The following is a 27271-nucleotide window of genomic DNA, read 5'->3' as shown; positions in this document are numbered from 1 at the left end:
CGTCAGCCACTGCAAATACAAGTTTTCTGTAACCATACAAATATGACCGTCTGAAATTCTTTGCCTCAACACATTTTGCACAGTCAAAACAGCTAAACAGCTGAGCCCAAATATCGCATTAGCAGTATCGTAATCGCCAGCCAATTTTTAATCTGCATTTCACAACAAAGTTCAGTTATTTTTTTAAGTCGTTCATACGAGCTTTTTCTTTAAAATTTGTGCTCCTAAGAAGCTCATCAAGAAGCAGTTTCTGACCATTTCCGCCGTCGGTGGCAGACAATGCAATCACGTGACTAAGGCCGACTAGGAGAAAAAAGAAATCGGGTGATGGAAACGCGCCACATTCAAAATAAGTGCTGCTCGGTCTTGCGCGATACAAAATTTTCTTGGGGCACTGAAGTCTGCTTACGTGCTTTGAAGGCGAAAGCTTGGCGATACTTATTAACAACTTCCTTACTGATTCATTGTACTTGCGTCTTTTTCCTCGCTTTCATTTCTTTGGCTTTTGACACGAATTACTTCGACTGGCTAATTATCTGCTATAGCGTGTTTGCGTCGGTTTCTTTTCTTTCATTTCTTAATGAACTATGTCAACTAACTGAATGGCACATGTCCCTATAATCAGGGTTCTCCGAGGCTGGTGTGTGCCTATCTTACTACCTTGCCATCACATTCAGGTGTCACGCAGCACGCACTATTCAGCAACTTTTACTTTTCAAATTCACAGTAATGAATTTTGCGAAGTGGGCAGATTAGCTCCTCAAAGCTGCCAATTGCGGTCAAGTCCCCCAAGTGGGCATGTGTTACGAAGGAACGAATTGCAACAACCACAGCAACTTCTCAGATTTGTTTGCATTATTTTATTTTAGATAGGACGCATCTCTTTCACTCGCCTTGTCCCTCCGGCGTCGTCCGGCGTAGTCCGCATCCCTCCCCCATCTTCCTCGCCGCGCCAGCTGCGCGCTAGCGCGGCTCTCACCGCAGCGTCATCTGCGTGTTAGCGCTCGCCGGCGCTCGCTCCGTCGCCGTGCCAGCTGTGCGTGGGTGCGGGTTAGCGCGCAGCTTGCGCTCGGTTAACACATGCGCATGCGCTGCTATGCGCTGCTCTCTCTCATTCCGCTGCATATAAACGCGGTAACTGCGCCGCTCCGCTCGGTCGTTCCGCCGCCGCTCCGCCGATGACATCCTCCGATGACCACCGATGATTTGAATGGAGACTAACAGGCCTGCTATCGCGATGGTCGGCGCAACTATAACAAGCACCGGCCACCCCGATAAAAATTTACACCATCTTCCCGTGAGGGGAGCCATGGGGTAGATGCGACGCATCGGGGTGGACATGCTGCGTAAAATATGGACACACAACAACAATGGACACGCTAACATACGCAACGGAAACCCCCGAAGCGTCGCATCTACCCCATGGTTCCCCTCGCTGGAAGATGGTGTAAATTTTTGCTCTTCACCGTTCTTGTTCGTCGAAGCTCTCTACAGAGAATTTTTTTTCCGTTGAGACCAATTCCCCTCACTCCCCTCTCTTCTTTCGCCCCTTCCCATTCACGTTCACCCTCCTTCTGGCGTAGCGTGATTACTTTAATTTTTAACTCTCCCCTTTACTGGCTTTCCATGCTCGGCTTCCTGCCATACGACGGTGACGCTGAAGAAAACCCGTCGAAATGTCTAGAGATCGCCTGTGATAATAGATAGGCGCCGTGAATTGTGTATACGTATATTCTGCCAGTTACGTCTTCACAAAAAATATGCGACACGCAACGCCTTTGCCGCGCTGACGGTAAATGAAACGCACAGTCATTCAGCGTATCGTACGAAGCTGTTTTGCGAGCAGATGATAACTGAAGCGCAAATTCCGGCTGCAGACGGATAGACGTCTGGTAGACCCTGCAGAAGCCATATCGGGCGGACCACCAAAAAGAAAAACGAGTTCTGGGAAACACATTACCAGTGATCATATTGCGCACACACCGGCTGACTGTCGACTGGTGGTGGTCGATGGTGCGGTCGTTACCAACGCTTCCGTGGAAGCCGCCAGTCGCGTAAAACCGCAGCGCACACAACACTTGCTCCTCGACGGTCGTCGAGCGAAAGCCGCCTCAAAGTCGTCGCAAACGGAGGTCGGTCGCTGATGACTGCACAGCCAATGCAAAGTACTTTTTGAGACATAAAAATAAGCTCAAATTCCTCCTCCGTTTAAAAGATATCTCGGCGTAGAAATATGCCTACTACGGCGACTATTAACAATAAATCACGCCGAAGCAGCCGCCGCCACTAGCGTCACGAGTTCAACTCAGCCGTGCAAAAGCATTCCCGAGTTTTCTCGGAGTTCGAATGCTAATCAAACACACCCAGTCCATTTTTGGGCGCGGCGTAGCGACTGTACCCGCACCCACCCATGGCGTCGACTTAGTGTATGGCGTAGCATTGCAGGCACGAAGCCGTCATTTGATGCCCGCTAGCAGCGACAAGAACTTAGCTCCAAACAAAAATGAAGTCCCCAGGCCACCGTTTGCCAATGGTGCCACAGTAGCGAGGGTTTTCGGTCCGAACTGGGGTTCATTTTTATCTGAGCAGATGGGGGCGGCCAAGGCTACATGATATTACCACGGGGGCCTTCTTTATACACCGTGAAAACAACGTCGATGACAAATGACACAACTTCAACGCCTAAAACACACTCGCCAAAGCTCACACCATAGACTTTCATCCTAAAAACTAGAGGGGACACAGGCGCTGCAATCGTTCAACCACCATGGAGCTGATTGTGTGACGTCAAGTAGACCTCGGATTTTCGAACTTGGCTTAACTTGAGATTTGGCGGTTGTTACGAGTACTTGGTTTCGTATTTTTTCTGCGCCATCAGTTTCGATTTCGGGGTCGAAAGCGTCGACGGCTCTTTCCGGGGTATAATTGATGTTGGCGGCCGATTCCAGTGGCTGCAATGAGGAAATACTGCTCGACTGGAATGAAATGGATGCGGAAAGAAGTATCATCACCGTGTAGCCTGTGCTCTAGCACTAGCCATTTTCTACGGTGTTTCTCAAAACGGACGCGAACTCTGCATTCCTTAGAAGTAGACGGTACGAGCAACCCATTCATGACGACATTTTTGAGGACAACACCAGCGCGTCACCGACTAAGCCAAATAAAAATCATTTACCAGCAGTAAGTATATGTGTACAGCCGTCGAATTTTTTCTTCCAGTAACAATATCGCGGAAGCGTCGGCCGGCGGGTGGGTCAGCAGCAAGTTGGCCATGGTCAGCACCTTATCACGGTAAAAAGTGGCGAAACAAGCCAGGGTAGGTCGCATGCTCAGAACGATTCCGCCAATGCAATCATCGTCTGCCTGGCTGTTCGCGCAAGCACACCACAGCCCTTTTCCGCTGGCAATCAGCTGCCTCTAATCGCGTGAACAAGGCACACGGAAAATCGCTGTCACCACCCGTGACCATCCATAGTAGCGAAATATAGTACAGCCGCCCTGTCTCATGCGCACGCCATCGCCGAATCGCAAGCAGAAAATAGAAAGAAAAAAAAACGCTCCGCTTCCTAACACACCACGCCATCGTTAACCGCCGCCTGCAACCTGAAACCTTTTATAATCACCCCGTCCTACACCACATCTCGCCGTTCATTTTCCCCTACGACTGCCCGCACTGTCACATACCTCTAACCACTTAGCACCGTTTTTTCTCTTGTCCTCATCACCTTTAACGCCATTCCATCCCCCGACCCTGAGCCGTGGGAGGCCGAGCGGACCAGCTCAGCACCAGAGCGACAACAGGCCCTGGTGCAACGAGCTCTGGATGCAGTTCGGACTCGCGGCCACCTGGACATAGGAGGCTGAACACGTCCTTGTGCTCAATAAAAGTTGATTTCCCCCGACCTCCGCCGCCAAGTCGCCGGCTCCGATAAACTCAGCCGTGTATATACTTTACAAATTCCTTCCCATAAAATAGAACAATCCTCTAAACCTCAATATAAAGTTACCAGAAAATACTATTTATTCACAGGACTAATAATTTCTAAACTCTTCAATAATATTTATAGCTCTTGTGTTTCACAAACAAGTACTTTAAGTCGTCAACATGACGGCTGGGTCAAAGCAAGTTCGAAAATTACGTATCCTTCAGGCATGGCGCCTCCATGGGAGTTCAAGCCACCATTCGGCGGCTCGCATGGACACTGGCCCCAGTGTCCCCTCTAGCGTACAATAGTATGAAACTCTATGGGTCAAACATTTTCTTGACACGCTGAATTGGGATGATTAGTGATAAGCGCCCGCCTTGCGCCTTCAACCAAGCCGCAAACAAAAGCCGCCATATTTGATGGTCAGGAGCAGGGCGCATTCCGTCCGCTACAGGGGACCCCTTTTCTTACTTGCATTGTGCTTGCGCAGAGCTGCCCTGGGTGTGCCCTCAAGCGACGTAGTAAACATAATTCAGTGGAAGAACGCAACACCGAGAAAAAAGGACCGCCCCGCGCCGGGCGTGGCCAATAGCCAGGCTGGGGATTTGAAAGTAGTAGTACAGTGACTATTCTAGCCACTGTAGTAATAGTGGGGTCACCTAGTTTATGATAGGGAGTCATTAGTGCAGCTCGATTTCGGGTGGCGGTTCATTCGGACGATATCGCAAGCGTACTTTATCAACGGAAGCGGCCCAAACGCGGCGAGCTGAATATGCCAGGCGTGCTTCGAGCGATTGCGCTGGTTTTGCTCGAAGTGTATTGGATGCTTGACTGTCACCATCACTGCTGGACGTCTTACGCGAAGCTTGCGTAACTTTCCGTGAACGCCAATAAGAGAAAATGGGCACCTTGTTTTCGTCGAAGACGCGGAAGATGAGCGAAGTAAACTTGGAAGGATCTCCCTGGGGGAAGAAGAGCTTGTATATCCTCAGGAACCCCTGCGAAAAAGAAAAACAGCCAAGTAAAATAGACTGAAACGAGTCCGACAAAAGAAAAGTCCTTAGCAGCATACTTAAAAGCCAAGGACTGAACTAAGTTTCACCTAAAACTGTTTAACATACCTGGCCGCCGTCATGCACTGCAGGCTATTTACTGCCATCTCGGATGGCATCCAAGCGAGAAATAACGGCGACGGTGTTACACGGGGAATGTTCATCCTCGTTTACCCTTGAGTCCCATTCCTTTAATTCCTCCATAGCAGCTGCTGGGCTGGGTTAGTACGTCAATATTACATGCTAATATTTGATTTCCGGTCGGTTGCGCCATAGAAAGGGCCATAGGGATGAAAAACTAGTTGCAAGCTTTGTCGGATCCAAATTCTTCGTGAAGACGTCTTTTTCCCATTCTGACACTCGCAAGTGCAGTTTTTTATTGATCACACACGGTGGAACGAAGGTGCGCATAAAAAAAAGAAGATCCTTGTTTAGCTACTTCCACCGAGCTGACGTACATTCAGGATTTCCAAAGCATGGTTGTAATTTTACCAGTTGTAGATATTTTCAAAGCACTATTTCCCTTTCGCATATGATTCGGACAGAAAAGAGAAGCAGTTACAGCGAAAGCAAAACGATTGTTTCTGTATCTCCATTTCGGGACATGCTCGCAAAACAAAAGACAGGATTGCACAAGATAATTATGAGCAAGATAATATAAATAGGCGCAATATAAATATGATCACACACGAGTACACCCTCCCACAAAGGAGTTCGAAAGATTCTTCAAATCCGCCTGAAATCGTATCCCTAGGAAATTGTAAATTACTCAGGCAACTAGTGAATGCATTTGGCGTTGCGCAAGCATTCCTTTTTATTTATATTCGAGTGCCTGCGATAGGAATACATGGAGTGCATTACACATAGAAAGCAGCAATGAGGGGTGCGAATGCCAGTCGAAAGTGCTGTTCTTTGTATACAGTTATGGAGTAGGCGAACGAATACGCGGGAGTTGCTGACCAGGATATCATTGTAGCGCAGTTCAACCTCGAAAAGGGGGAATAATAACTAAGTAAAGCACACGATCTAGTGAACAACTGCCGTCTAGTTCAGATTTTTAATCTCGTTGTATGTCCACGCTCGAGCGGCTTGGGCCGGAGGACAAGCACGGTCTGGCCGTTGTTCGCGAGAGTCTGTTTGTGTTGAATAAATCTGTACCATGCTGTTTATGATCGACAAGGACCGATTGGAATAGAACGGTGGGCTTATGTTGCTCACGGGAAAAGTACATGGTACTATTATGAGCTTAATGAAAGGGAACACAGGAACGTGTGGCAAACAGCCTCGAAACAGACTCGGAGCGATACGCGGATGGCGCTCTGAAAAATAAAGGGGGAAAGGAGGGAGCTGTTCCACTAACTGTTGGCACTCCCACCACGCTGGCATTTATACAAAGCAGCAGTTTGCGTCATTTTGCCGATAATATGGTATCGTCCGACAGCCGATAAGACGCACGGCGGGAATGGGAACAGTTGTTAGAACAGCGTCCCCCTTTCCACTTTGTTTCTGGCGACGCCCGATGCGTATCACTGATAGCTGGGTCGGAGGGTGTTTTCTACGCGTTCCTGTGTTCCCTTTCATATTGCTCATAATAGTACATAATCTCGGTACACAAAATAGATGGTACACAAGAGGTCGGCTCACGAAACCCTGTTTGAAAATGAAAGTAACAAATTTAAAGCGGTGTACTGGCAACAATTTTGTCCTTTTTTAGCGTATATGGGAAATTACTGAAACCGTACGGTGTCCTTGCATCACTTTGCCCAACTACGTTGTCCTCGTCCATGCACTGTTGTGCTTTAAAACGTAATGGCGCTCGCGGTCATCGATGCATCCTTCACGTTTACTTGAATGCCGTCGATACCAATGTGTAATGTAAATATAGGCTTTGAGTCGTTAAAAATCTCTCACTCACACGGGCGCCATTAAATTTCTTTTTGGCACTTACTACATCGTAGAATGGCTTTGCAGTTCCCCCTGGTGCTTCGTATCGCATTATCCGTAAATCATACAGTCTGCAAAGTGTGCATAAATGATCAAGAATGTGACGTAAGCGGATATTTTCCTTTGTTTAAAGCTGGTGCAAAGAAGAGCTCAGCGGTCCTTATCGCCCGCGAAAGTCATAACTAAATAATAAAATTGTTTAAATACCCGCCGCGGTGGCTCAGTGGCTAAGGCGTTGCGCTGCTGAGCACGAGGTCGCGGGTTCGATTCCCGGCCGCGGCGGTCGCTTTTCTGATGGAGGCGAAAAGCAAAAACGCCCGTGTGTACGAGATTTCGGCGCACGTTAAGATCCCGAGGTGGTCAAAATTAATCCGGAGCCCTCCACTACGGCGCGCCTCATCGCCTGCGTTGCGTCGGCGCGTTAAAACCCAACAATCAATCATCATCAAATTGTTTAAATGACCTAAAATTATGCTGATGACCTCCATTTCGGTCTAGCTCGGCCTTCCGCGGGCACATAGAAATTAAAAAACTGCGTTCTGGACGTTGTACATTGTACAACATAATATGTTTTTCTTCGATGCAGCACTATAGCACGGTTTTTTCACAACTAAAGCGATGTTTTTCTTCTTTGATGCAGCACTATAGCACGGTGCTCTGTCGTTTTTATACTGGGAGTTTGTTGGGAATACAGGTTGAGTTTATTGCGAATTGACCCACCTTCACGGGTGTTCGCTTTAATGAACAATTTACCCTAATTAACAAGAATTTTAATAGCATTCGAAAAAAACTAGCCTGATGTATACGCGTGACTGAATTAGAGAGTAATTTCCGTACCTCCACTATTCTCGAAAGAGTGATACTAGCTTGCCTACTCGCTTAGAGAACGCTCATGTGTTAATATGAACCACAACTTCAGTATTGCAGCCAGCTGATTCTGTCCTCAGACTGATCCTGCTGAGCCTGCTACTGTTCTGCGCGGAAGTGCACGTTTGAAGATAACGACAAGCAACAGCATAAAGTAATTAAAACCATTGTAGCGGAATGTTTTGCGACAGCGTTGTCACCAAAGGTATAGCCCAGAGGCTCCATTGGTAAGTGAACTTAACCTGGCCGTTAGATGCTAACACCAACGGGGATTGAACAGGAGTGGCACTTACCTGCTCGGTGAGATGCCCGGATGGACAATCCTTTACAAAGCCCTTGTACCTGCAGGAGGCAATGGAATACAACAAACCGCACATTTTAGAGAAAGACACACACAAAAGTAACTAAACAAATTGCGCTGCAATCTTCAGCGATATCGGTACCAATTGATATCCAGCCGATTCTTTGTTATATAATTCAGTTTAGTTATATTTGTGCCAGGAAATATATGTGCAGTAGGAATGCAAACGTGTTCGGCTTCGGCTCTCCATGGCAAAGAAATTATTCGTTCCGGAGAGACTCTATTTGGAACTTCACATAAAGAATGTGCACAACAGGATAGTACAAAAGCAGGTTACAAGAAATAGGAGCCCACTTGTTCAAGGGTCTGTCTGAAGCAGGATTTGTCTGTGATTACGGCAACCTCCCTACCCGCATCAGTCATAACAATATCATACCGGTCATCCCCAGAAAAAACTGTCGCTTCGATTTGCTAGTACGAGCCGGTGCTGATAAACTGCGCGACCTAATCAGCACACGATAAAAGGGGTGTGCTGGTTAGGTCAAGTTGCAAGTGATGGGAAGCGTCATAGGATATCCTCGTTTTTCCACAAATTCTATATTTGTGGAGAAGCGAAGGACAGAGAAAATAAAGATCTTTAATTTCGAGGATATCCCACGACTGGAAGGAAATGTAGAAACGTCGAGTTCTGCTTTTAAAGCTGAAACGGCTACATGGTAGGAGCAACCAGAGGGAGTGAACGAAGTGGCGCGATTCTCTTAAATTAATACTCTATTTATCGCGTGGGGTGGAAAGGCCTCCACAAAAACAAATTAGGGCAATAGTTCCATGTAACGCGTGGTTAGATCACGGCGCATATACAGCACCGACAGAGTTTGAATAGTTCTGAATGTGGTTCATCGTCAGCGTGGGCAATGATTACTTCTAACAAAATTTCACCATGGGCCCCCAGAGAGTCTGCTTGTGCCTACATACCCAAGAAAGCTCCTATGCACATACCCGTAGAAAATGAAAAAGAAAAAAAAACCCCTCAAAACTGTGGTAGCGCTCATGAAATGAATGGCTTATTACTTCATGTTGTTTTTTTACAAGAATGTTAAGCACAAGAGGAAGCGCTCATATTGCTTCTTTTTGTTTAAAACAAATTTTGGTTTGCAATGAATTCCCTCTTTATGTCCCTTCACTTGTATAACAAAGGAGCGGTTTTATTTGAATGCGTACTATACCCATGTGGTCTTTGTTATTTTTTCCCATGCATTTTTGCAGAATATTTCTTTCTCATGGTTGTGTTTTCTTCAGTCAACTGTTTTCTTCAGTCAATAAGCGATAGTACAGTTCACGATGATATTTTGGTAGAATATAATTTTTAAGTTTGTGAAACGAGATGGGCAGCGGTTGAGGGACATTTATGGATCAATACGGAGGACGACATCTTGAAGTGCGGATAAGTGAGATAGGATGGGGTGACAGACTTTGCAGTCGTTGCACATTACAGCGGATAGATTATTAATGTCGAACAAATTACAGGCAGAATCGATACCTGGTCAATCATCTTTAAATAAGGAGAATGCTGGCCTTGGGAAAGTTAATCGCTACTACCACGCCTGCAGCGGCAGATAAGAATCTAAGAATTAAAATCCCCCGGTTTTAGCTGGTGCGTGCGCGTGTGCGTGTGTGTGCGTGCGTGCGTGTGTGTGTGTGTGTGTGTGTGTGTTTGTGTGTGTGCGTGCGTGCGCGCGTGACCAGTGCGTGTACGTGCGCGTGTGCGCGTGCGAGCATGTGTGTATGTGTGTGTGTGCGTACGTGCGTGAGTGCATGTGGTGGTGGGGGAGTGTATTGTGCGTGTGTGTGCAAGGGTGTTTGGGTGGGGGTGTGGTGTGGGTGTTTAGCGCTCTTTATCACAACAGCAGCTGTTATGACGTATTTGAGCCTGTCGGCATCAAGCCAAATAGGCCTCTGAAACCCTAATTAGCAGCCTCAGAATAGTTAGAAATAAAAGCTAAACATTTAGGAAACCTGTTGCCCTAAATCAACGACGGGCCCTGGCAGCCCATCCGGTGCTACATCGAGCTGCCTTTGCACATCAACACCGCACCTGTGCAGCTTTCTGGGTGCTTTCCGACTTGAGGTCGACGGCTGTTGGGCGGTCAAGTACAAAGCGCCAATCACAAAGTGCCGTTCTGTGTTGGTGGCAATTATAGCATTCAGATTCTCTGAAGGAAGGAGACAACGCGTTATAACAGTCCCGTGTAAGGCTACTCGTGTCTACTATGCACACGAAAAATTTCTCTTATGCCGGCTTTGCCACTACGCTCGAGAATGACTAGCCCCTGTGACCAACAGGAAAAATTCAGGTATTGGACGGGGCGCAGCATATTATTCTATTTTAAAATGGTATCTCCGGTGGGATATCGCGCAATACTGCACGCTCTGCTCGCATTGTGTGGCGTCCGTGCGCGAACAACGTTTTTGAAACCAGATGATATACTCTCTAGGCAAAGTAGTTATTCTATTCTCCTTAGTGGACACGGTGACCAGTCACTATGGAGCACTGAAATAACCCCGCCTTTGTCCACTACAGCAAATGTATGACTGTATCTATAGTTGCATTACGCTCGACTGCACCTGGTAAATGCAGCTATGGCATGATTGAAATTTTGGATATGCCCCAAGCTTGATCGCCGACAGCACCTCGGTCATCTTGGCGGTGCTTTATACGGCATTCCAAAAAAGCTAAAAATCCGGTCGCGCCTAGACACCTTGTCTTCGCTTTCAGACGCCGCTCTTATCGTTGGCACTAATTGTAACGCGCTCTATCTGAGGCAATAATCACCAATATCTATTTCGCATTTCTTCATCGTTCCTCACAAGGATCTCTTCGCATTTTTAGTCGTTGTTCCGGAAGCATTTTTTTTAAAGCAGCATACGATGGTGAGTTGACACGCTTTGTCACCGCGACAATAAGCACATAGCGGCTTATTAAGCGTGCCATCTCCTCCATTGCTCAGAAACTCCTCTGGCCGTTATTTAAAGGATGTGTGAGCATTTGCTCGTGCCAGCTTGAGTTCCTTGCGCGGAAGAGACGTGAATATCTCGTTTACTTCGACCGGAGTGTCCAATATTTTTTCCGTTTTTCCATTTTTATTACCTTAAGGCCCTCACGGATATTACATAGGTGGGGTATAACAAAATCACACGGTACAATCAAGCGTCAGGAGAGAATACAGGTGCTAAATTTCTGGTTAGGTTAGATTTAAACAAAAAGGTACAATGTAACAGAAAACTCCATGTACAACATACAGTGCAGTTACAAAATAGCAAACCATAACATTAATAACCAAAACAACACAGATAGCCACAAAAATAAGAGGGCATAGTCTTTACCAATATACCGCAAGCACATGCTACCATGTTTTTGTTACACTCACAAAAACAATTTTGCAAAAACAATTTCGCATCCAATCCCAAATTGTCCGGCGTGAATTAGCCGCTATAGACATGAAGGAGATTCGAGCAGAAACGTTGCGCTCGCTAATTTTGTTCCACGGCGGGAGATGCGCCGGCCATGGCGGGTACCGCAACCCGCTGACAGAGGGGCTAGGAATTTTGCCTTGGCGCTGGGAAGTTTCCTTGTGAAGCACAGCGGAAGGGTTGTGACGTCTTTGTATGGGTGTGCTCACCGTAGCATGCCGAAATGACCCGACTGTGGTTTTGCGACATCGGGACGAAACCTCAATATGTGTTAGACGTTACACCAGGCTCCGAATAGGACTTCGAGACACTTTGGACCAGAGTGCTTCTCAGCGAGGGTGCTCTCGCTGGTGTTTCTCATGATTAGTGTCGGCACCTTGCTGGCGATGTCGTTCTTCCTCTTCCTCCTGGTTTCGGGAGAACCCTCATGCACGCGCTTGAATTTTTTGCGTGTTCTGCATATCAGCTTAACATGTAACGTCGCAGTCCGGCGGCTTAACACAACGTCTCTCCTTTTTAAAGTGAAGCTTCTATGCCTATAATAGGAAATTTTATGGCGTCCACAAGGGCACGGGTAAACGAAATGTGGGAAAGCCAGCTTACGAGGACACAGATTATTTCTCGCGTCGGAGCGGAATCTCGCCACTGGAAAGTGACAGTGAAAAAGTCTAGTGAGTGTGAAAGAGCCAACAATATCAGGAAATGCATATGCTGATCACATATAACCAATGTGTACCTCTGAATGTACGACGTATTGTGTTATGTGATGCATGCCCGATAAAGTTACCAAGCATGCGGAGCTCAAAAACGAACGTCCCATTGTGTCACCGCCAGCTGCGGTCACTGCAGAAGTCGCGGGCCATTCAAAATATGATTTGGACCTCAATCTAACACGTTTCATCCCTTGGATATGCATTTGGAGTGGATTAGTTATCATTAATTGACACCATCTTCAAGAGCTTTGAAGTCAAAATAACAGCCAGTGATGCCATTGGCTTTTAGTCTGACTCCATTTGATTAAAAAAAAACCTGCCCGCATCTTCCCACGGGGGGAACTCGAGTAAATGCGTCGCAGAGTGGTGGGGGTATCGCGTGAATGTTGCGTAATTGGGTATGGTTTGGGAATGCTTAATTGTTATTTCGTCTTTATTATTCTTATTTATTGAATAAAGGAGAAGCGAAGGCAAGGAGTGTAAAGTTAAAGTCTGTCTTTATTGCTTGGTGCCGTCAAGCAAAGCGTCAAGTCAAGCGAAAGCCAAGCAAAGACGCCCTTGACTGAATTCCGCACGCGCGCTCCGCCGCTTATATACACACCGCCCGCGTTCGAGGGAGAGGAGAACGGGGGAGAGACGCGCATGCGCACACTTCCGTACACAAGCGCGCGAACTTTCCACGCACCCACCACGCCGTTATCACGTGTACACGCCCTGCCGCCGTTACTGTTGAGCGCGACGCAGCGCACGGGTAGCTACGACGCATGCGCGCACAGACGCGCTCCCCCCGCACCGCCGCAGCTGTTGTTGAGAGTGACGGAGCGCACGTGGTACACGCGCTCCTCCCGCACCGCCGCACCTGTTGTTGAGAGCGAGGAGGGTACGGGGGAGAGACGCGCACCTGCGCCTCGACGCGACGCGCATGCGCAGTGAGCGTGTGGACGGCGCCGACAACATCGACGAGTGACATCGCGAGCCTAAGAAATGCTCCGCATTTAAAAATTGTGCCAATTATCTACTCACGGAATGGGGCCGAGATGCCTTAGCCATTCGGGAAACGAACAATTGACAGGGAGGAGGAGACTGCGAACATGGTGTACCGTTCACGTTGCGTTATTACGTCTGCAAAAGTCCGGTTAATGGCTCATCAGCTGGACGTGCTTTATTTGTAAAGAAGTTGCCTGGCCTTGGGGTGCAAGTCGTGAAGTCACATGATTCGGGCAGACTTGCCACTTGTGATTTGTTTTATCGCTGAGTGTAGCGGCGAGTATGAAAAGTATATGCTCCGAAAAAGGCGGATTAGAGGAAGAAATTTTCTTTAGACTTAGGCAACACCTAAGTGCGGAAAGATTACTCATAATGATGGGAGATTTTACTTTGTGCTATGCTCGCGGGGCAAATTAAGCATCCGCCCTCACAGAGATGTCAGTGTCTACCTTCTGAATAAAATCGTTGAAGAATCTATGTAGCGGATATAGTGGAGTGTATGGAGGGAGCCAAAGAGGTGCTGTGCATCCTTTGCACTCCTTGAAAAAGTTGCACGCCTCTCTAGACATACTAGAAAAATGCTAAATTTATTGTGTACGGCCGGTGTCCTTTTCAGAGAATTGCTTGGCGCACGGGTACATTAATGATAAGAAATATAAAACACCCTTTGACTGGAGTCCCTGGTAATTTAACTGTAAGCGATTTTTCTCATCTTCAGCCCCAGATAATCTCAAACAATTTGATAAAGAAGATAACGATCCAAGTGGTCAGAAATTGGAATTATGCAAACATGAAGTCACAATGAAATTTTTGCGAGGTCTTGTTTAAGACACAAGAATAATTCAGTGCCCTTCCACTCTTTGAAGAAGGATGACCAGTGAAGCTGGGCGCATGGAGTGCACGGAACACAGCATATTCGTTGTAGTTTGCGATTATCATAATTAACTGAATGAACCTCGGCAGTACTAGAGTTTTACTCTAGCAGACAAACATGGGGCTGTCCGTTTCCTTCCCACGTCGTTGGTATCTCACTGTCTGTGCATCACCCCAACCCAAACGGAGGACAGCAGTCAGGTAGTATCGGGCCGGAAGACTGCCGCGTTGAAATGTTCCACTAACTGAACGGGCGCATCATCGGTGGGCGCATGAAGCCTGGCTACACGCGCACGCCGCCTTTCTACCCCCCCCTCCCCACCCCCATTACCCCCCCTGCACGAACAACCCGCAACCGGCGATGTGCGCGGGGTTAGACGATAAAGGGGCCGCAAAAATGTCGCTTCAGCATTTCAAGCTGGACGAGAAGAAAAATACCGGCCAAATGATCACCCCAGGAGCCCTGAAATATGGAAACAATACACTAGATTTCGGTTGGGAAAAATGTTGAGTTTACGTCAATTCATCCACCCACGAACAAGAACAATTATTTTTATGTGCACGAACAAGGCCCTGAACATCTCTCTAGGACCGTGTTGAGGTGTTCCTTACGTGCTTTCTGAACTGCTTCATTGAACACCTGTGAACATTCTGTGAATTGGTTTTGCAGTAACTTGTTCCCCACCACACACATTTGTAGTGCAGTGTGTTGAATGCCTGGGTTACTTGGAAGCTGACTGGGTAATTGTGTGTTTTTGAGCACCGCTGTTACTACTAATCGCTCCGCCCTGATATGTGGTGATAATAAATTCTCTTTACCCATGTGAAAAACTAGGCATATAAAGCTGCGCTGTAAAAAATGAACCGAAAAGCACTAAGACCCGATCTGCAAAAGGATTGTCAATCAGGACAGCGAAATGCGGGATGTATCCAGCGACAATATTCCAAAATAAAGCCGGAGCTTCAGCTTATAAATCAACACCGACGTCGTTCTGTGCTGGTGCGGGCAAGAACAGAGCATTGGACTGCTGGTAAAACTAGAGTTACTGTATATGCTCCCTATGGGAGCATATTCAGTAACGTTACACTCTAAGAAAAATGGTAGTCAGTAGTGACTCATTTTACAGAGTCATTGGCTTGCTACAGAATTGACTACCTTTGGACTCTTATGGGGAGGGTCACCAGACTCTCTTTCAAACAGAGTCCTGGGACTCTTAGGGAGGGAGTCGTGACGAAGAGTCAAGAGTGAGTCTGCAGGACTCCTGAAAATTAGTCACAGTGACTCCGAAATGGTAAACGAAAAGAGTCTGCTTGACTACCTTGTGGCCCAGCAATGAGAGTCGTCCTGACTCTGTTTGGAAAAGAGTCTTGTGACTCTGTTAGACCGAGTCAAAAAAGGCTATGCAGGACTCTGTAAGGGAAGTCACCTCGACTCCTAATTTTCAAACGAAGAGAGTCTTCATGACTACTTTGCGAGTAGTAAAAGTAGTCACACAGACTCTCCGTTTGGCTATAGAGAGCCCGCTTGGCTACTTTGGCTACTACATGACCCCAGCCAAGTCGCCCTGACCTGCTGAAAGGGAATCCCGCGACCCCTGAGATAGAGCATGCAGGACTCTGCAGCACCGTCACCGACACTGAAAATCTGCAAAGAAAAGTCCAGTCGATTATTTTCCGACTCGAGCAAACAGAATCGCTTCAGAGTCGATAGGATAAAAAAATACCATACAGATACTATTATGACCCTATAAGGACAGCCATGCATACATGCAAGAAACATCAATGCAAAGTACCAAAACAACCATTTTATTGAAATAAAGCCTACAACCGTTTCAAATTATGCATTGGCTCAATGACTAGAAAAAAATTGACACAAAATAAAAATCACGAGTTTTTGTCTTAGACAACATACAATGGACTATAAGAAACGTGAGAAATACAAGATTCAAAATTATCACCTTAAAATTTGTGTCTCACATAACAAAAACTTGTTACATTGAACGGGACAAGCAACACTGAGTTCACATATACAAAACACAACCCTACAACAGTGATCAGCCATCAGCTGGTTGCTCACTAACTTTACAAAATGATAAGTGAATATGAAAACACAATTTTTTTAAAAACCACATTTATAAAAAAATGCTACAAGAAATAAAAATCACGAGTTTGTCTTAGACAACATATACTGTATACATGACTAGAAGAAACGTGAAAAATGCAAGATTCAAAATTATTACCTTAGACAACATTCGTGTCTCAAACAACAAATTGTAACATTGAACAGGACAAGAAACACTTGAGCTCACATATACAAAACACAACCCTACAACAGTAATCAGCCAACAGCTGCTGGCTCAACAACTTCACAAAATGATAAGTGAATATGAAAACACAATTTTTCTTAAAACCACATTACATTATAACAAATACAAATATTTGAAAATGTCATTTTAGACAACTGAAGTGAAAAAATTCTAGAACAATACAACTGGCAAATTGAAAACAGGACAATAAAATACACAAAACAGAGTTCGGGAGTGTTATTGCTTAATAAAAATTTCATCTTGAACACATTCATATTTCATGCATACAGCTAGGTTCGGCTTTATGATAAGACCACTTTGACCACTCATACGCAATGCAAATGAACATTAAAAAAAAGGGTGTCAAAGAATTATTAATGGATTATTGTTATAATTTTCCTGAGAATATTTTGTTCATTTTAGAACACAGAAATTTACTCGGAGGCTATATGTTGCAACACCCACCACTTGATCTGCTGGCCCTGGACAGTGTATTTATTCCCTGGCTGTCCCTGCACGAGCTCTCAAGGTAGTGACTACCTTTGTCGCCGGCATTTAGGTGCTCAAGCATGCGCCCTTTCGCACCACCATCAATTCCTCCAAAACTGTAAAGGTCTGCTTTGCAGACTTCAAGTACTGCAGGTTGTATGCCCAGTACATGGCACATACAAGAGCGATTCCTGACGTGAAGTCAAAGACGTTAACGGATACATGTTCGCACACCACCTTAATTGAGTCGGACCACAGTGGGCTGCTCCCCGTGTACAGCAGAGTCGGTCGCGAGTATGCAGTATCTGGGTCCTGTAAAAAAAAGACAAATAATGCTGAAATTTAGCTGCTGTAAAAAAGTTCTTTATGTGGACAGCCATCAATATGTATAAATTATTACTCTGACTGTCTTTAGTATGCCACGTGGACTGAAAACTAAAATACCTGCGATGATAAGTTACAGGGAAAGCTCAGTTATAGTACACCCCCCGGTTATGCGAAGACCCGCTTCTTATGATTAATCATTGGGGTCGCAGCAACCTGCCTTTAGAACCTACACATTAAATACGCCGGTTGTATAACGCACAAGTACACGCAGCTAGCTTCATGTGATGCATGACTCGCAACCTGACACCCTTATAGCGGTTCCGAGGCGCAACCCCTACACCAAATATGAATACTCAAGGTCGGGTCTAATCAGCCGGTTTTACTTTCGCCTGGACGGAACTGTACAAATTTCACGCCGGCTCCGTCTGGACGGAACGCTAAGCTCTCAGCTGTAATCCGTCTGGGAAGGATAACTCACAGCGCTCTGTTCCGTCTGGACGGAACTTTAGCACTTGTATATCGTTCCGTCTCGACGGAACGCTAGCCACAGCCTTTACTTTAACATTGCGCTATCTCCCGGCTTGTCTCTTTGTGGCACCACTTTTTTTCTACTCGTTTCTTTACTACCCCAGTATGCTCAAGGCATTATCTCAAGCAATCGCGACTGCAGCCGCTCGTGCCTGTTTTTCTGTTAGTTCACAATCGGTGAAGGGTGCTCAGAGCCACAAGGTCAATTTTTATTTTTCTGGATGAGCACAACAAACAAATGCTTCAAATGCCACTCACGCTTGGTGATAAGATCAAAATAACCGAAGAGACCGAAAAAACGCTGAGCTACCGCCGACCCTTCCGTCTACATTCGTTGCTTCTTTGTTCACGAATAACAGCAGGCAGTTCCATTTAGCAAATGTCCTGCTTCACCCATTGCATTGGCATTCTCGCACTTTTGCTATGTTCAGCTTTATCCCATGGCACACAGCTAACACAGCAAAACGTTTTTGGAGCGCAGATATTGTGGAAGTAAATTTTTTTTTCAAGAATAGGTGCTTAGGTCACGCACTCACAAATTACATGAGGACAAGTTACACAGTAAATACCATGTTGCGCCGAACCATTTACAAAGCGCTGTTGTCTGTTCATTTTCGACTTATCATGTCTGTATCTAGTCTGTGCTACTTCAAGATGTTAAAAAGCACTAGCAACTACCCCGCTGTGGATCTTCCCAAAGCTTGATTTTGCTGGCTGATATCTTAAACACACTGGTTCCTTCCCAGGGTCTGGAGTTCCCCTTAAGGCTTCTCTTTATGGTAAGTTACAAAATTGAGGTTATCAAGACACCAAAATTTTGAGTGCACTTTACCTTTAGGAAAGCAAAAAAGTACATGGTCAGGGATATTTCGCTACCGGTGGTCAAAGTAACCATAAACGTTAAGCCTAAACACGTCAGCCAGCCTTTCTAAAGAGCAACAATTTTTTCCCAGTTGCTCTCTCTTACATGTACAGCATTTCTTTTAGTTTAATATTGGGTACACCCTAATATTTTTAATGCCGAGGGCAACTCAAGCCAAGAGCCATTTTTTTTTGCCAATGTTGCCATCTAATTCGCAAATTAAGCTCACTGTTCTCACCAGTATCGTGAAGATGTCATCCTCTCTTTCCTTCACCAAATGGGGCAACCAAACGGTAGCGCTGACACCTTTTGCATCTGTAAAGAGAGCAAACTAAAGTTGTACAGCCGAACCCAACTGATGGAAACCATTTTCATCGATTTATCCAGTATGTCGAACTCCTTCCGCTAACAGTATAGTTGCAGTGAAAAATATAGCAAAAATTACGTCTATATCGAATAAAAATACAAGCGAAACCCGCTATATCGAACGGCAAATGACGCAGGAATGCGCCCCCCCCCCCCCCCCCCCGCCGCGGTGGCTCAGTTGCTAAGGCGTTGCGCTGCTGAGCACGAGGTCGCGGGTTCGATTCCCGGCCGCGGCGGCCGCTTTTCTGATGGAGGGGAAAATCAAAAACGCCCGTGTGTACGAGATTTCGGCGCACGTTAAAGATCCCCAGGTGATCAAAATTAATCCGGAGCCCTCCACTACGGCGCGCCTCATCGCCTGCGTTGCGTCGGCGCGTAAAGCCCTACAATCAAGGAATGCGCCCCCCCCCCCCCCCCCCCCCAAGTTGGCTCTCCTCAAGGTGAAAGAGAAATACCGCCGGCCCATTTATCTCGGCCGCTCATCATCAGTTGGCGGCTCCTAACCTCCTTCTCGCTCTCCCTTCCTATCGTAACGCACCTGCGCCGTCTAAGGCGAGTTGTTGCACCCCCATGCAAAAATATGATCGTGGGCTGTCCACCAGGTTTTTTTCGTTCTTTGAGTTTGTACTGCTCGCGCTTTTTAGGCTTTTTTTCCGAAGTGTAGCTGTGGTGGCTAGCGCTTGATTGATTGTAAGGTTTAACGTGCCGACGCAACGCAGGCGATGAGGCGCGCTGTAGTGGAGGGCTCCGGATTAATTTTGACCACCTGGGGATCTTTATCGTGCGCCGAAATCTCGTACACACGGGCGTTTTTGCTTTTCGCCTCCATCAGAAAAGCAACCGCCGCGGCCGGGAATCGAACCCGCGACCTCGTGCTCAGCAGCGCAACGCCTTAGCCACTGAGCCACCGCGGCGGGTGTGGTGGCTAGCGCTAGAAACGTTTATTTGACGGCTCAGCTAGCGCGAAGCGGCCGAATTTGCATTTCGCCGTGAAGTTGGCAATTATAAATCGAGTCAAAAGCGGTGTAGAGCTATAGTACTACAAAGGAATTGTCATCTAGTGCAAGATAACGCTGAGTGCACACATGGCGTGCACACAAATTTCCTTGCCTGCTTCCTTGTGCCAGATTTCCACGTACGTGTGCTCGTTAAGGAGGATATTCCCCGCTTTTTGCTCACGAATGTGGCCTTGAAAACGCTCCTGCGCCACCCTAACGCATAATAATAGTTCACTCCAAAGCCCACACAATGCTAATATACCTTTAGACCGGCGGCCTATGAACAAAACGCTTACGGTGTGCAAGCTGCAGCAGGATGGTGCGCAATTTCATGTTTATACAAAAAACAAAACATCTACGCGTTGCTGGAGCAGGCGAGACCAGGCTTGCGAGCAAAACATAGAAATGCTCTAGTAACGAGCACAGTCTCTGCGCAAGAATCAGTCACAGAAGTAGCATTAAAAGCGTTCTGCGCCCCACCTATATTCCTCTAGCACCAGCCACTGTAAGCTTACCCACGCGGTATTCAGACATCATAACCTGAAAAAGCTGAAAAATAAAAGCCGCATTTCACTGTGCCTCGCCGTACCATTTAACCACAAAGCTACGCCAGCTTCCTCGAGGTCCGTGTGTGCGGGATTTCGGCGCACGTTAAGGATCCCCAGGTGGTCAAAATTAATCCGGAACCCTCCACTACAGCGTTCCTCATTGCCTGCGTTGCTTCGGTGCGTTAAACCCTTCAATAAATCAAGCTTCCTCGAGGTACCCGGCGTTTGCTTTGGTTGATGGCTACTGAAATGGAACAGTTGATACACTTTCAACCGTTATCAAAGGGAACTTATTTAACACTAGTTTACCTTCGCAAACATTATAGTGAGAGTGAGGGATGGGGAGGGGAGGAGGGCAGGCCCATTAGTGCTAGTAAAATCTGCGGAGCGGGCAGTACTGAGCATGGTTTGGGTGCGAAGCAGGTGTCGATCGTTATTTGCTCAAGTTACTGCACCCTACATGCAAAGCTATGTCGGCAATGTGACGCCAGCACACAGGGGGAGCAGGCACTCGTGTGAGCCGAGCACACAGTGGCCGTAGATACCCTTATACTATCTCGCGCCGGATCACTAACAATTGTTGTCAGCGCTCTTGCGGCATGGCGACAAAGCAAACATGCGAGCGAGCAGACAGCAACATATCGCAGTGGGACACGCAGCCTCGCTCCCGATATCTCAACAACGCATGTCCGTGCGTTTTCCTCGGCCGCTGCCAGGAGACGGCACCGGGATCTTCGGCTGTGCGCACCGCGGTTCGTATTTGAATTGCCCATGACTGTACGCGCAAAATTATATTCTACCAATACATACGCGTCCCGCATTTGTACGAAGTGACTGCTGCTTGGCGCCGAAATAAGCCGCTGTCGAGCACCTACTCGTTTCTTTTCATGTTGACATTTCGCCCCTCTGTCAGCCTGAGCCAAATTCATCAAAGCGCACTCAGCATTCCGTGTTCAGGGTCAAATAAAAGCGCCAGAGGAAGTGAAACAAACTTTCACTGCGCCTTGGCCGTGGAGCGGCCATCGTGTTCAAGGTCGCCGTTTCGTCGGCGGCGAGCCATCGGCGGCGGCTCGCGCCAACGGTCATGCTGCCCTGTTCGCATACTGAGGCCGTCGAAAAACCTGCCACTCACGCAGAAATGAGGTTGGACGTTTCTGCCACGACTGTCCGCATAGTATTCAAGCAGCATATCTTACACAATTGAGCGTTATTCGCAAAGTGCACGAAGTTTTTTCACGAGGGAAAATCTCTCGCCGCGGTGAATACTTCACTTACCTCTATCAGATGCAGTTGCTGTGTTGCCGCAGCTCCGTCCGTATATCTTCCCTTATCATGGACGCTGTCCTCACGTGGAGCACGGCAAAAGCACTGTAAAATTGTCGCGACACTGACCAGCGAAACCACGTAGTTACGAAAACCGCCCTAACGGCCACAACACAAAGAACGCCTCGCCGGCGGAGCGCGCAGGCAGTTCAAAAGCTTCCACTCCGGCTGCTCGCCTGCTCGCGGGAAACGCCTGACGTCACACCTGCGGCGACCAATCAGAGCGGCATCTCTTTTTTTTTGTTTTCTATGCTCCTCGACTAGGTTCCCCTCTCCCGCCAAGTTGCGCCCCGTACCGAGTCGAAAGAGAGTCGCCAAAATTATGACTCTGATCGGTGACTCTGTTCTGACTCACCAAGCGTTAAAGGTAGTCGCGGCGCCGGGGACTCTCTTTTGACCACCCTTTTTCTTAGAGTGTAGGGGAAACGACTGCTAAGCGGGCCCTAGGACCAGATAAATCGAGCGCGATGGGAATCACAATAAAGGAGATAAAATTGGAAAAGGGGTACCATAACCACCAAGAAAAAAATTAGAGAGAGGAAAACTCACTGGCAAACTGACTGACTGGCCACCATTTAACGCGAGCAGTCAAAAATCTTAACTTAAGAGTGATTTGACTGAAAATGTTTTACATTTTAAAACTTTGTTCCTCATTCGGCTGCACACTTTTGCGTATGTACGTAACAGGTTGAATAGTTGCTACTCTGCTTTACGTGGCCTTTCATGCGCCATCTAAATGCAAGCTTTACCCGGCCATAGGCGCAAGCGGTAGTTTGCGTTTTTGCAAATGTGCCGGCTGTTGCGACCGAGAGGGCCGACCCGAACCGAGCTCCGTCACCTCCGACATACGTTTGGTAGCGTGGTGTGAAGCGAGCGGCCAGCCGCTGTTGCAGCCGTGAAGAAGTCCAGAAGCCGTAGGCTAACGTAACTGTTTACTACATAGCGAGAGGTGAGCCGAAGCCAAAGAACAACGCACCGACAGGCGAGGTAACAGTAGAGGACTCGAGCAGAGTGACAGCAATGATTCACTGCTTAAACAGGAATGAAAATACAGCGCCTGGGCGGGGTCTATTTATACCCAAAGCGCTAACGGTCAAAACAAGCGTTCTCTCTAGATTGTGCACACACCACGAACGTCACAGACACACACAACACTCTTTCCAGAGTTCGTGAGCAGACAGTAGTAGCGGCGCACGCTGAGTCCGGGAGAGCGGAGAGAGGAGGTCTCTCCAGCGGACGCGGGGCTTCTGTGTCCCTGAGGCAGGTCTGGGCCCGTTGCGTCGGCACGGCATCGAATGTTGATCACGCCGATAGATAGGCGCCAGAGATCCTGGGCTTGTCGAGACGTGAAAGCGTGAGTCACCGACAGGGAGGGCCTGCCTGAAAGGCCCACGTAGTGGAGGCTTCACCGCACAGCCGAGGAATATGGAAACGGAGCCCAGCGGTGGGCTCAATCGTAACACTGCGTAGTGCCGTCAGTGCGCGGCTAGTGTGAAAAAAACCCTGGTGCTTTGAACGAAAGAAGAGACATTTCTATGTTTTCGTGTGGAGAATTATATTTACCTTTCCTTGTATATCTAACAGTGTGCGCGCTGCATAGCGTAACATAAAAAAACCTGGCAGTTGGTTTTGCGTCTTTTCACTGTCAGCGTAGCAGACGCGCCAAAGATTATGCAGTTTTCCTTGCGCCCGCCGCCAGGCGGCATTCGATGTTTTAAGGCCTTAAGGGTACCATTCTACGGAAAAAGCGCGGGTTTTGTTCTTTTGTTGTCCGGTCAAGAAAACGCCCCCCTCCCACCTGTAAAGAGTAAATAAATAAACCACACGTGTGACCCGTCCGAATGAGAACTCGGGTCTCTCTAGTAGCAGCGCGGTGCTCTACCGACTGGACTACCACAACAGCGATATTCCTAGACAGGTACAAGCGCGCCATTTCCCGTGCGATGCAAAGCTTTAATTCAACCAGTTGATATGCCGTGCCCCACCTCTAAACCGAATTACAATATTTACGAAAAGAAGGCTCCCCGCCTTCTTTTCGGATTTTCGGACTAGAGAACATTCACACTAGAGAACATTTTACTATAAAAAATCACGGGTCTTGGGAAAAAAGATTGGCATTGCTGGGGCTCGACAACGGGGCGTTCGTTCCAAAACCCATGATTCTACCCTGAGGCTATGAGGCTTTGTTTTAATTTATTGCCGGTCTAAATAACAACGTATAGCAAATACAGGCTAAACCTGGTGGTTGGTGTAATTAACACCGCTGCCTTGCTTGGAGCAAGCAGTCAAAAATTTGTTGACCGTCATAATAATTAAATCACTCGTTATTTTCAATACATCATCTTGACACTGTTTGGAGGGGTACACTTCCGTCAGCTTATAAATATTTTCAGCGAAATAATAAACCACGGGCATTGGGTTCACGTCATTATTTCTAATCGCCATTTTGCTCCTCCATATGGCGTAGAGACCAAGGAGGAAAAAACGTGATAGGGGATGTCACCTTGATCGACTTTAGGGAACCGCATGCCGTTTTGTGTCAGGGGCATGTGCTTTCGAAGGGTCGCTGGACGACGACCCCAAAAAAAAAAAAACTGCGTCCCAGCAATCAACGAAAACACGTTCAACATTCTCAGGCTTGTCACAGACCCTACATTCATTTTCCCATGGCAAATAAACACACCTGCTGAACAGCGGAGCTCTTGTAGCAGTTGCGTAAAAGAATTGAAGGAGTGTTTCAAACGAAGGAGTAGAGGGCGCTGTGTACGCACTGGAAATTCCGGTGTTGCACCCACAAGGAAACGGAATCTCGCTGTTAGTAAGCATCGCCAGGCTTCGACTTGAAAGCACGTAAGCAGACGTAGTGTCCCGAGGATTTTTTCCATTGCAACTTCGCTCGATGTGGGCGCTACGAACGACGTGTTGTGCGTGATTTGAGTTGCACTGAAAGTTGCGAGAAAAGTTTGTAGTACTTTTTAGTACTCCAAAAACTGCGAACTCTTTGAGAACACACGTTATTTGTTGGTGTTAAGTAGGACGAACCGTCTACGGCACCGCACGCGGCGTTCACTTATGCTACTAACTCGTATGCCGAGGTACGCTGCAGTGCTGGTTGTGCGGGGCAATGCGGCGAAGATACCGCATTTGGGTCCCCTGTGTGTGCAGGGCGTAATATATTTATCATATACACTCTGTGCGCTTCTACACGTGCGCATCTTCTGAGAGCCGCCGACCCAAACTGCTTCCGTGGGAACATGTTCTTATCATAATAGCATTTTTATAGGGTAGATAACAGCCTTGCTGGACACAGCGGGTGTATGTAATGACGTGATTGTTTTTCCTGCTGTATTCATCAACCGTCGGTTAGCAACTCATTGCGGCTCAGAAACGACTACAATGGGAGGGGCCGACAGAAAATTGATTTTTTTCCCTAATGATTCCGCTTTTACATTTCTAACAAATGCAATTTCTGTTCAGGCAATGAGCTCTCCTGATTAGTAGTTGTCGAGGGACAATAGACCTCGTTGTACCTCATCAGATAAGCCTGGATGAAAACCTTCCTGAAAACCTTTCTTATTTGAAAACCTTTCTGGAAAAATAGTAGCGAGAATATTTCTTTCATACTATGGCTGACCAAATTGCCACATGAAAAAATTACACCCATCTTCCCGCGAGGGAACCCTGATGTGATGCAACGCATCGGGGGGGGGGGGGGGTTCAATTGGTGTTTCCATTGGGTTGATTCTCTAAATCGCGTGAAACGTGTTGTGAACGCGTATGATGCATTTCCATCCCATGCAAGTCAAGCACGGAGGTATCGTCGAGCAAAATCAAGTCAAGGGCGAGAGCGAGCGATTGACTGATCCGGCGCCGTGCGCTCCCCCGCTTATATTCCCGCTTTTGAAAGAAGAGGAGCCGGGGGAGAGGCGCGCGCATGCGCACGCTTGCGCGCCGGAGCAAAAGCGAACGTACGCGAAGCGCGCGCACACCAGCTGTTATGATAATGAGACGGAGCGAGAGCGCTGCGCACAGCTGTTGGAGAGAAGAACGGAGGAGAGTTGCACATGTGCAGTGAGCATGCGGACAACGCCGCGACAGCGGCGCTGGAGGGACATACCCGCGAGCAAGAGATGCGTCGCATCTAAAAAATATATGCACAAACTCTGGCCATAAACCCTAGCGAGTATGCACTTCTTCTTACGTTTGATATTTGTGTATGACTGTAACTTCACATTCATTGTTAGAATGTCATAGGTGCGAAAACGACGGCAGGCGACTGATTCTTTTGGATGGCCAGCTCTTTAGATTAGCGTTGATAATAAATCCTTTGTTCATTTGTGCAGTTGCGGCAGCTTTAGTTGACACACGTTTTTTGCCTTGCAACGTGCGTTTCCCCTGACTAGTCTGCATTGTATTGCTTATCTTTGTCAGTATAGTATTTGGTTGTACCAGTGTTTATTGGTGTGCTTCTACAAAAGGTATGGCGTCGTCTTAAATATGTTGGTACGTTTAGTACCGTGCAATAAATATTTGTTTATTTAAGAGGTGTCTCTTTTATGCGGCTTAACAAGATGTTGAATACATAACCGAACCGCGAGTCATACCTCGGATGTAACGGTACTGGTATTCGGAATTTAACACTTTAAAGCGATGTTTTTTTTTTTTTCATTTAAAACCATGCAGTCAACCAGCACAGTAGGATATAATAAAATAAATGCTTTAAGGGATGTACAAAATCATCGAAATACCATTACGATGATCGCCGCTGCGAGCAACGCATTCCAGTGTTCAACGCAGCGAGCAACGCATTCCAAAGGTGCCCGCGCAATTTTTAACCACGAAGCCGCAACCGTAAGTTTTTAGAAGTTCGGGTTTGGACTGGCTGCTTGGTGTGCTACAGTCAGTTGGGCCACTGAGTTCCATGGGGGTATACTCTCGTTACTACCCAGTCTTAGCTGGCGCTGTGGGACCCCTCGTAGTGTGGAGCGCCTCGTGGTGTGGAAGGAATGCGACCGGGAGCCGTTTTTCTGTTACGGAAGCCAGACGCCGGCTTTTTTGCTCAATGGGCCACTTAGGTTTTTCGCCTTAAAACATGAATTATACTTCAAGTTTATACGTCTTATTACATGTATATGCTTTTTAAGGAGAGTAGCCTTCAACAGGCACCACTTTAAAGATCAGTTGTATCAAAATAAAAGTGCTTTCGTGTGCGTATGGGCCTTTCTTAGGGATTAGCGCTATACCATTCAAGAGAAATAAAATTTGCTCACACGTTTCACCTAAATTCTGTGCCTCCTCTATGTCATGTGCTCAAAGGCTTTACTGGTCATCCATGTTTACAGAGTGGAATGGCTCATGATTTTTACCAGCGTTTCACTTTCAGCGCTTCA

At 47.1% G+C, this 27271-nt stretch overlaps 1 protein-coding gene and 1 long non-coding RNA gene across 2 annotated transcripts in view; both read right to left on the bottom strand.

Annotated features, from left to right (window-relative positions):
• Window positions 1–27271, bottom strand: part of LOC144144311 (frequenin-2-like) — a 404396-nt gene that overhangs the window by 100641 nt on the left and 276484 nt on the right. The window contains exons 3-4 of the mRNA XM_077675698.1: window positions 8083–8131; window positions 4835–4924 (exon numbers count right to left, since the gene is read on the bottom strand). Coding sequence (XP_077531824.1) covers window positions 4835–4924; window positions 8083–8131 — 139 coding nt within the window. The remainder of the gene's footprint in view (window positions 1–4834; window positions 4925–8082; window positions 8132–27271) is intronic.
• LOC144144306 (uncharacterized) lies at window positions 15424–22099 on the bottom strand. Its single transcript, XR_013317212.1, has 3 exons — window positions 21834–22099; window positions 18885–18961; window positions 15424–17241 (listed from the first exon to the last, which is right to left on the bottom strand). It is a non-coding gene; the product is annotated as an uncharacterized LOC144144306 (long non-coding RNA).

Source organism: Haemaphysalis longicornis, unplaced genomic scaffold (genome assembly GCF_048455015.1).
Source record: "Haemaphysalis longicornis isolate Haplotype H1 unplaced genomic scaffold, Haemaphysalis longicornis Haplotype H1 scaffold_1, whole genome shotgun sequence".
Classification (NCBI taxonomy): domain Eukaryota; kingdom Metazoa; phylum Arthropoda; class Arachnida; order Ixodida; family Ixodidae; genus Haemaphysalis; species Haemaphysalis longicornis.
The sequence above is the reverse complement of the archived record's forward strand: the minus strand, read 5'-3'. Positions and strand labels throughout refer to the sequence as shown.